The sequence below is a fragment of the Mastacembelus armatus genome, chromosome 16, assembly GCF_900324485.2.
Source record: "Mastacembelus armatus chromosome 16, fMasArm1.2, whole genome shotgun sequence".
NCBI lineage: Eukaryota > Metazoa > Chordata > Actinopteri > Synbranchiformes > Mastacembelidae > Mastacembelus > Mastacembelus armatus.
In genome coordinates, this window is record NC_046648.1 from 20,722,396 (window position 1) to 20,733,800 (window position 11,405).

An 11,405-nucleotide genomic window follows, 5' to 3' on the forward strand; every position below is an offset into this window, starting at 1 on the left:
TGTTGGCTAAAAGGTTTTTTGAAAAATAAAAAGAATAACATAAAATGTAACTACTCACAAACACATTTTAAGTGAAAATATTTTGTTCACCAAGTTTCTCAATACTCTGAGAGCACGCTCAAAAACGTTCTCTGACAAGTAAAAATCCAAAAAACCACAAACCCATAAACCAAACAAAACTACAATCCTATTGAGAACAGCTTTGTAAAACTGAGTGTGTAAATGTCAAAAGCACTGTCAGCACTGAATTCAAATTAGTTTACGCATTTTTACATGTCAAGATGAAGAGAGAGAACTATCAACTTGACTTTCACACCTACAAGTAAAATTCTGTACACTCTAAGGCACTTGTGGCAGCCATAATCTTTTAAACATGAAAAGGCACATAGCATCTCATCTGTGCACCTCTTCCCTGTTAGAAAAGTATACATACACTTCCAATTTGTGATAAGTTTACTGTATACGCTATATATATCAGCACAGCAAATTAGCAGTGCAACAAATTATTTACAGTATGAGAAAATCAACTGTCCTTTTTCAGATGGATCACAGCTGCATTTTTGGACCGGCTTGTCACATCATGGTTACACGACCAGGCTCTCCCGACTCACAGCTCCATTCTGTAAGACAAGAAAAATGATGTCCACTTATTTCAAATAAATTTTAATTTACTCATATTTTAGATACTCTAATCAAACCCTATTGATAAAGTTGCAATACTCCAGTTTTCTTATTGTCATCATATCCCATAGAAAACCAAAAACCAACGTTAGTCACCTCTCAATACTTTCTGAACCCTGTGGCATTCTGTTCCAAGTTCATTCATTCTACTTTAAAAAAAAAAATAAAGATGTGGAAAATATCTAAAATTTCCCCAAGACAAACACTGAAATTGTTAATTGCTCTTGAATTACATCATGATGGAAAGAGTTTTTCTCTGACTAACCTTACGGAGATTGCTTTTCTTTGAAGAAGGCAGACTTTCATCTTCACTGTAAGCTGGTGGTGGAGGGGGTGGATAGTCATCACGGCGGCCAGGAAGCCCAGAAGGTGGGTTCAGAGGAAGCGGTGGGGGCCCACGAGGTCCCCTCCCCCAGTCTGAACGATCACTCTCACTGTCTAAGTGCTCCCGGCTTCGCGCCCTCTGTTGCTCGCCCATCTTCTTCCTCTCCATGGCCTCACGTAGGAAGCTGTCATCATAATCAACTCGCCCGCCCTTGGCACCGCCGCCAGGTCGACGATCCCGCTCCAGGTCCATCAGATCATCACGGCTGCGGCTACGGCGACCTGGAAGGCCGCCATAGGAATCTCCCTCTCCTCTCCGCCGATCATCAGGGGAATAGTCACGACGGCGACGGTCGTCAAAATCGCGATCATAGCCGCTACGGGCACTGCTGCTCCACTCATCATCGGAGCTAATGAGACAGAAGAATTTAGATTCACTGCTGAACAAAGTACAAGACTTTAAGGCAATGATTTTGATATTTATTAATTTAAAAATGAGTGAGACACTTGACAAACATTATATTCACATTACCTTTACAGACAACACAGAATATACTTTAAAAAGCTAAGCCAAAATTACAGCTCTAAGGAAGTTAAATTATTTGGTGCTAGCAAACATACTTTGGAAACAGTTTGGCCAGTGACTCAGAAAAATACTGCTGAAACATAAACACAGTAAAACCCAACACTGAAAGCACATTATTAGGGTTCAGAAAGCACAAAACAGTGCATGCTCCTTTAACTTCACTTCTCTGTTTCTAACCAGACCTTATATCTATATTTTCTTTCTAACCAGAGGAATAATTGGATTTCATTTCCCTTTGCTGAGAAAGTTAATAAATACAGTAAATGTATAAATGTCTTCTTTACACTAACAGACCTCTCAAAATGCTGTGAACCTTTGCTGACACAAATTTACTGAATACGCTAATACCAGTTATAGAGAGACTCACCCTCTCCTGCCTCTGGGTTCATCTGGGCGTCGGTGTGGTGGGTGGTCGTCTCGGCCATAGCGGCGTCCAATGTCGTCAAGGTTGTCCATTGAACGGGCACGTACTCGATCGCCCATGTTGCCTCCACCGTGGCGTGGGTAGTTATCACGACGGTGGCCTTGCTGTGAAACACTGCTGATAGTGCTCATGGCTTCATCCTGGTCATAGAGTGTGGCCAAAGGTGGTGGCTGGGAACGACCTCCACGACCTCGAGGCTCCAAGCTATCGTGAAGGGAACTAACTTCACTCATATTATCCACTGAGGGAACAAAACCAGAGAAGAAGTGTTTGAGTGGGACAGAAAAAAAATAAAATGGTGGCTGAGTGAAGAACAACCAAAATAGGTGACTACTTAAAAACCCTGCAACCATCAAGGGAAAGTTTGAAGTTTCAGCAGAATCTATATAGCAATGAGCTGCCATTTAAATCCTGTAGCAAGGCAAACAATAAATAATGCGTGGCATTACTACACATTTATCATTTAAACCACAGCAGCAGCCACAGAACCTGAGTTTCCACTCATTCCTTAATAACTTGAATTTTCTTAATGGATAATAAAGTGATAGATTCCTATAGTTTGTTATATGAATTTATTGAATCTGAAGTGCTGCTGGCAGAAGACGAAATCAAATATATTTTGAGCTCTCTGATTGTAACAATGTCAGAACCAGTAATAACAATGCTGATGATTTGATGAAAAAAATAAATTAAAAAAATCACGTCCACTGTGCCTGACGTGAAGCAGAGCAAAACTAATATTGTTTCATTTTCAGAGAAGACCGCCTGACAACTGTTGTCATCATGTCCAAAAAGTCCCATGTCTAATAGTGTAAAAAGACTCTGTGGTTAAAGATTCTCCTCACCCCATGTCAGGTTTTCACTTAAGCTAATTGCTTTGAATTCCCCCCTAGTCATCTAGGTCATCTTCTGCCAGTGTGTGCTCCTTTAAGCGGAAAGAAATATTTTTGGCTATAAAATATCAAAGTGTGGAAAACAATGTTAGGTAATGTAGCAGCTCTTTATTCCCCATTGATCTGGTAAGCTAAAAGTAGAACTGGGTGATTAAATGAATCATACTAAGATAAACAATACATATAAACACTCACTGCGGTTGTAGTTGGCAGGTCTCGACGGGTCCAATTTGGCCAGTTCTCTCTCCATATAGTAAATGGCACGTGTGGCGTTCCCGTCAGGGTCCACCTGGATACGATACCCACTGCGAGCTAGAGAGAAGAACAGAAAATGTCCAAGTCCAGCTTCTAAATCTTCATGAAAATACTTTGATTATGCAAGAAGATTTTTCATATTCTTACCCTGAACATCTATGAATTTTTATCTGTTAGTTATCTATGTACGGATGTTTTAAGTCAGAGTCCCTAACCGCTCATTTGGGCCAGATGAAAACCACGTCTGCATGAATGGGTGTTTTTTTGTGACATTAGCAAATTAATAATTGACATTTCTAAAATTTCCTGATGAGTAGCAGCCATATAGGGATATTAGATGGAGAATATTAACCTAAAACTTTTTTTTTTAATAAACCATAACATAAATAAATAGCCTGCTGTAGGGAATGTTAGCGTGCTGGATGTAACACAGTATGACACAACCTATGGGAGGGGTATAAGTGAGGGGGGTTTTCCAACGCCTACGGAACTGCAAATGTTTCACATAATCAGTGGTGAACTGGCAGTAAACATAGTACTTAACTAAGTTTGTCACACTGCACTGTGTGCAACCCATCTCAGACTAGTGAGATGGGTTGCGAGTGACTGAGAGTGGCTGAGAAACCACATCAAAAACATGACAGTCTAACAGCAACTGTATCGCAGATTGTGAGAACTGTATTACACAACTGTCAGTTCTTTTACTTACTGTGATCTCCACCATCCTGGTCATGCAGCAAAGGTACCTGGGAGCCCTGTCCAACTACACAGAAGCCACAGAGATTTAACCAAGGAATCAACAAAAGCTCAGTATTAAATGGATCAGATTGGTAATTTTATGATGTAATTCTGACAATTACTGGGAATACCCAAACTCCTACAGAAATTATTCATTAGCTTATCTACAATCATCAACAGTAAGTAACTCTCACCTGAGCTGGCACCATCAAAATCACGACTGTAACCATTTTGGGGAGGTATGTGTCCAGCTCCGTTGGGTAGAGGAAGCAGGGGCATAGCAGGCTGGTTCATCAGTGGGCCACTGTATGCTGGCTGAGCATACATACTGGGAGCATACAGGGTGGGGGCATATTGACTGGGCAAACCTTTCTTCACTGCTTTTCCTGCTTCATACACTGAAATAATGAAACACATTTAGTTGACCTTTGTGCAGAAAGTAACTAGTTTGCTTTCTGGTCTTCATGCTAAGCTAAGAGGTTGCTGGCTCTGGTCTCTTAACTCACAAGAAAGCAAATCAATAGTATCTGATGTTTTTCAGTCCTGAAATATTAAAACTATTGCTTTGACAAATAAATACCGTTTTGTAGAATAAAATATTTTTTCTTGTGATGGAATGTGTGTAACTTTACAAAACAATACACTTTCAATATATTATGAACATTTATTAGTGCAACAATATCTTAATTTTATCAACCCAGATTTGTATAAGCACCAATGTCAGGAAATTAACATAGGAACATTATTATGTGATTACATTAACCATCAGGTCTGTGCCTGAATATTCACATTTCCTGTTCACTGCTCAAACAGTGTGATGCAGTTTATACCATTCCCATGACACAATACTGTTTCATAACTGTACTATATGAAAAATCAGGCTGATCTTCATTAGCAACTTTGAACTTTGCTTATACATTTCTGTTCAATTTTAAAATTACTTTTTATCAGACCAGATCCTCAGACTGGCTTGATAACCCACAACTAATCAATGAACTTGGTAAAACTGCTTTCCAATACTTTTTACCATATAAAATAAATGGATTGCAAACACCCCAGAACTTAAACATCTCATGCCACAGGATGAATTTAAACTTTCACCTCTGGACATTTGAGCTGTGCATAATGGTTTCTGATGCTTTATGCATGTGTTGTGCATCTTTTATCTTCTATTATTAAGTTTGCATACTATAGAGATCTTAAGCTCCATGTGATTAAATACGTTTTTTATTTCACAATACATACCCAAAATCACAAATGTTTGTTTTCATCCAAGCAGCCATAAAATACAGTCTGATATTAAAAGTAGGATTTGAATTTGAAGAAACATCCAGTGCCAACTTCTGATACTTGGCAGTTTTTGCTACTAGGTGCTGCAGACACAGTATAGAAAACGTTTACACCCAGTTCCTGTGTGCAATTACAGGGTCTTTTCATTTGGTACTTACATGCTCGTGGGCAGCAGCAGCGGTTGGGGCAGCAGGGGCAGCTGACGTAGCAGCAGCAAGTATGTGGACAGCACTGGCACCAGCAGATCCCAATCAGAAGCAACAGCAAAAGGAAACCCACGACCACCAAAACAACCAGGAGCCAGTCTGTGTGGGATCACATACATTTATACAAAAGAGTTACATTATTCATCCACAAGGGCATTCACATCCAGTTCTATTAGCTGACAGACCATAAAAAAAAAGGATATAGTTTGTTTGACTTTTCTAGTAATCTGGAGGACAAAAAACAGAATTCTAGTTAGCTTTTCTTTCTGAGCAGAAAATCTGTAGGCAGTCATATGTAAATGCAGATGTAACTAGTCAACTAGAAAGAAATGTAGCACAAGGTTATGGCTTGACCAACTCAGTGTGGGCTTATTAAGTCACACAGTTTAATCATATACCCTCTGTCTTGTTGTTTATTAATGCAAACAGTGTTGATTCATTGAATAGATACCTCAACAAACATGTTAGATACAGTGGGAATTTGGGTATGTATTTTTTAAAGTTTTGTCAAACTGGTAAAGCTGGTTCAACCTTGTGCTCAAGGCATGAGTTCACTGGGCAAGTCAGCTCAGGCAGAACATGAAACAAAAAACAAAAACAGCAACCAGAGGGGAGATAGCCTACATTTAAATAAATCAACTTGAAGACAAATTCCATTAGTAAAGCACTGGAAAAAAACACTATACAGGCAGCCACAGTGAAAATCACTCAGGGGACTAAAAGGAAAGAGAAATGGTGACAGGTAACGAGAGTGTGAGGTTGAGAAGTGAAGCATAACTCAAATAGAACACTGCAGAAACCTTCTTATATAGTTGCACAATGAAAGTACAACAGGATGTTTACACCTTAAGTACAGAGTCTTATTCTCAAGTTGAATCATGTTGGCTTTAGGGTGTAATTTTGATTCAACCCATTTCTGAAGAATTTCAAAAAACACAGCCTGAATGACCTAAAACCCTGGAGCTCTAGTGTTGTAAGAGAAATGTTACAACTGAACCCCATCCTCCCTAAAACACATCTGCTGTGGGAGTAAAACACGACTGAGCTACATCAAGGGGCTTGTACTACCTTCCATAACCAGTAAGTCAATGCCAGGCAGGAGGTCAGTAGTATTTGACTTTCTCTCTGTGAAAGAAAGATAAAGCCACAATTACTTTAAAGTGCCCCTTCGTATCAGTCTGATTTTACTGCCTACAGCTTATGATTAAGGACACAACTGAGCTGCTGGCCAGTAACCTCTGCTTTGACTGTATATCTGTCCACAGCATAGCTCACCAGTCATCTGCAAAATCTGACAGGCCAAGTTTATCTTCATCTCAAAACTGTAGAACTGTAAGGGTGATCACATATGTGGGATGATAAAGGTGGAGAAAGGGGAAGCAATACAAGAAAAAGAAGAAGCAGTATAAGCAAATGCACGCAACATTGTAAATATAAATGCCAAATGAAGATGACTTACCAAGTACAATCAGCTCGGTGTAGTCTTCACCATTCCCTGAAAGGTCTTGGGATGAGATCACAGAACAGACATAGACACCACTGTCTCCCCAGCCTGTCTGTGCAATATTTAGGTCTGCATCTATGACGCAAAAAACAAATACACATTATTATTGTTTATAATTATAATTATTATTATAATTTATAATAATCAGTGTTAGGTTGCAGTATTTTTCCACATTTCAAACATTTGATATTTCTCAGCAAATATTTCTACAGACCATCTATTGTATGCTGGTTTCCAACTACATACTATAGAATCAGATTATCAGCACTATATTGGTTAACTTGACTATATTTTTTTCTAACATTTATTTTGATAAACTCAAGCATGACGAAGATTCTTGTAATGTAATGCAACTACACAGTGGTACCAACACAGAAAAATGACATTGGCCCACACACTTACAGTTTGTGCCACAGCTGCCCTAAACTAACAGTATTAATTACCAAAATACTTTTTTATGATTGTGTAATGGGTAACTCAGCACTATGTGCAAGCTGTTTAGTCACAATAGTATTTTGTAGGCTAAAATGTAATTATTGTTGTTGTTGTTGTTATCCAATAGATTTGGAATTTACAGTATTACAAGAAAGGCAGAAATATTTGTAAAGCACATTATGTTTTTTTAATTCAGATGTCCACTTACAGTTACTTACTTGCATTCCTTAATGGAAAAATACATTTTAATTGGTAAATGTTACATTTGATTAATTCTTTAACTTTTGACAAAAATCCAATGTGCTGGCTCAAATTCAGGTATAAAAACTTGTTCAAAATAAAATTTTTGGGAGGTTCCTAAAATATTTGTGTTTTCCAGCTGACTGGTTGTCTACTAAGTTTATTAAGCACTGTGCATTAATGTTTTCATTATTTCCTAAAATGAATAACATATACTCACATTTGTATAGAGAAAACTAAGACAATAAGGTTCCTGTCAAAAACTAGGCTTATCTGGCCAATCTTGATCTGAGCAACAGAATGATGTGGGTTGGACAGCAAACAGACTGTTATAATTAAAAGGCTTGCACTGTGTTGTGTATATGTCTATGTGAAGTGCAGTCTGAGGTGACTGTCCATTGAACTAAGCCTTGCCACAATTAAATATGGACCAAAGGACACAAACCTGCCAGTTTCTGTTTTATCTTTTGATACAGTTCATGTATTTTTTTTTTTTGGAGTCTAAGTATATTTTCCTTTTTTTTACATTAACATTTTTACTGCTAGTTTTCAAGGCCACTATGGTCTCCAGCTGCAACAGTGAGCTGTGAACTCCCTCTCAAGAGAAGAGGATTTTCTCAACTGCATAAAAGTGACACACTGAGAAAAGAAATAACACAAAATTGTCAACTGCAGTGTTGTTTTACATACATGGTAGTAGCACAGAATATACTGCAAACAACTGAACTGGCTATTGTTTTAAAGGCTGGTATCAGTCTATATCTGGAGTAAACCAGTCCACTAAGTTTGGTCTTTCTTTTGTCTTTTCTCATTTCCCCCATTCCATGTGGCAAGAAACAAAAATCCATTCCGCAGGTTTACAGCAGGGTTTGGCTTAAGGCAACATGAGCAGGGTAAACAGCTACTCACACAAAGGCCTGACCTAAATCCACTGGATTCACATTTTATGTTTGTTTTGAATACTCCATGTATTTAACCGCATGAATACAAAACATGATTATATGTAAAGTTAGTGAAGGTTTATTTCCATGCTAATTCAATTAGAAAAGCAGATCTAAATAGAAAAGTAAGTGAAGTAAGTTTTGATGAACTTACTGTTTATGATGCTGATCTTGCGACCCTGGTACTCCGTGCCAAGTGTAACAGCATTGCCTTGCTTGGAGGCCACTATGCGCACCGTCCTCTGGCTGTCGGCACACTCGATGTTGGGGTTGAAGTTTGGATTGTTTTGAGTCAGGATGTTCTCTGCACTACTGGGATTCAGTGCAGCCTGGATGGGGTCCCGGCAGTATGATTTGTACTTCCATGTGACAACAGGAGGCTGAGTGGCGGTTGTCTGGTAGTTACAGCTGAGGGTAACGGGCTGAAAGAGGATGACAATGTACCTCTTGTTTGGGCATTGGACAGAGATGGCCATGGCAGACTCTGCAAAGAAATCAGAAATAAAGGCATTTACATGGAGGAGTAGATAATGGTGATAATGTTTACTGGGAAAATGCTAATCACTTTTTGCAATATTGTGTAAATATGAGTTTCTTAATGGTCTGCAATACCATGAGGGTGTGGTGCATGACAGACAATGTTTATTCACTGCTAGTATCACTGAGAGTGGTTACAATGAGTCACTTCCGCTGGGCTTCTGCTTTTCCAGCCCACTGAATTATGATAGCTATGCATACTGGACTGTCTGAGGAAAGACGGATAATTGATACCAGACTTTGGTCACCCACTTAAGACATGTGCTTCTGGCACTTAAGACATGTGCTTCTGGTCCCTTTTATGGGATTTGCTGACAAATACACATTGTTTTCAAACATATGTTATTAAAGGTGCTGAGTCGTTTGGTGCAGTGACAATGTTTGCTTTGAATTAAATGTGTTTCCGTCTCACTTTTCACACATCACTAATCTTGAAATAGAAGGAGTCAGTTAAAGTCCTTAAATAGAAGGACCATATGACAGAACAGGATTTCTAGACAGTCTACATGACCTTTTCCTGGTAAAAACCAAAAAAGAACAACGAAGAAAATTTGTTTTCACATTTTTGCAATAAAAATAAATCGATAAATAAAATCACTGTAATATGGCACTGAGTTAGATTAAATACACCGCTGTGGAAACAAAGACATGTTAATGCCTTTCACTTCGCATAACCATACAATTACATACGCTGTGTAAAAAATTCGTTTGCATGGATTACATCATTACTATATAAAACCAGCATTTGTTTGGAAGAACAGCAGTGAGAGTTTCTACGGCTCCACGTTTAAACCGCTTTGAAACGTGAAGTGTAATTTGCATTTCTGAACGGGAAATGGCGCTTTCAATTGTCATATGTTGTGACTCAAACGGGCCCATGTGTACGTTAACCAGGCCCTGCTGGCATAACACAACTGTGCAATGTAACACAACAGTTTCGGTTTAGCACATTAAATGCAAACATTTGCGCACTACAAAAGCATAGGTCTAACCATGTTACTCGTAAACGAAAATTACTGTCAGCCTTTAGGTAAACACCTACCAACAAAAAGAAACGGCGTTTTATTTGTAACGGGTTGAGACATGCTGTGAAATTAGTAATTGATAAAAAAAAGGTTTTACAATGTAATACAGCTCTAAAGTTAGTTGGCACTGGTGTAAATAACGCTCAAATGAGAACTACAACAATACAAAAAGAAATGTGCCAGGCTTTGGAAAGACACGACTAGAGAAACAACAACGCGCTGTTCAAGGAAAAGGGCCCACCCTGTCTGAAAAAAACAACAGGTTAACTTACCTGTTGCCATTAAGGCGGCGATTATTATCGTCCAAATCATGTTAATCCTCTTTACTCGGGTCTCACTCGATGTAGATGTTAATAAGCAATCAAACATAAAACCAAAAACTTCAGGTTATGCATAATAAATTCTGCGCAAACTGTAGTTTTCCTTTAACCAGGGAGTTTCAGCTCCATTTTGTGTCTTTCTCTGTTGTAACCAAGGGGTGTACCTGAACGCCCCACGTCAGCCGCGCAGCCAACAGGTGAGAGCTCACCGACAAGTCACAAAACGCAGGGGTGTTAAATTAGTTCTGGCCTGTTTTTTTTTTTTTTAATCAGGAGTGGTTTAATTTGACGCCATGGTCCTTTAGGTGAGACGATAACAAGAATTTAACATGATAAAGCGTTTAACTGTCAAAATATTTGTTTGTTTACCAAGTTAGAAATTTGACCCAGAAACAGGCAAACCGTGTTTCGCCTACCCGCTACTTGGTACGACCCAGACTCTGATAACGATATCAAGCCGTTAATGTTCTACCAATTTGTGGGGGCATCAGTGTGTTTGTATGTTATGAGTAACCCAGTGCAGGCTCATTTCCTACAGGGGTGAAATTTTAAAATGTTCCCACTGACTATTGCCCAGCAGCAGGCCTGCTACAGCTTATGAGCGCCGTAGTATAACAAACATTAGCTCCAGGTGACTGACAGGTGAGCCTGTAAGGTTAAGGGCAGGTTAAGCATCACAACAAACATCTGGTTAGGGTGAAAGTTAAGTTACAACAAAGGCCCTATACCTAGGCCTACTCCTGAGCATTAGGATTTAATGCCAACCCTTAGGCCTGTACTGTAGACAACTTAAAAACAATTTTGAGGCAATATTAATATAATAATAATACAAAACAATTTTTTTGGCACTTTATAATCTTATAATTTATTTCAAACACATTTTGAAAGAAAAAAATGTTCCATTATAATTATAATTATATAATTATTATGTCATTATAATGCACATATGTTATTATTAAATGGTGCATTGTGGATTATTTTTGTACTATTACTAGTAACAAATTAA

At 38.6% G+C, this 11,405-nt stretch overlaps 1 protein-coding gene across 1 annotated transcript; it reads right to left on the minus strand.

Annotated features, from left to right (window-relative positions):
• Positions 1-64: 64 nt before the first annotated feature.
• Positions 65-10,557, minus strand: lsr (lipolysis stimulated lipoprotein receptor). The gene is made up of 11 exons (XM_026316868.1): positions 10,352-10,557; positions 8,672-9,001; positions 6,857-6,976; positions 6,466-6,522; positions 5,350-5,496; positions 4,096-4,299; positions 3,873-3,926; positions 3,104-3,220; positions 1,959-2,256; positions 947-1,415; positions 65-620 (listed from the first exon to the last, which is right to left on the minus strand). Exons 1-11 carry the CDS (start codon positions 10,446-10,448, stop codon positions 585-587), a joined length of 1,929 nt encoding a protein of 642 aa, XP_026172653.1. The 5' UTR covers positions 10,449-10,557; the 3' UTR covers positions 65-584.
• Positions 10,558-11,405: the final 848 nt, after the last annotated feature.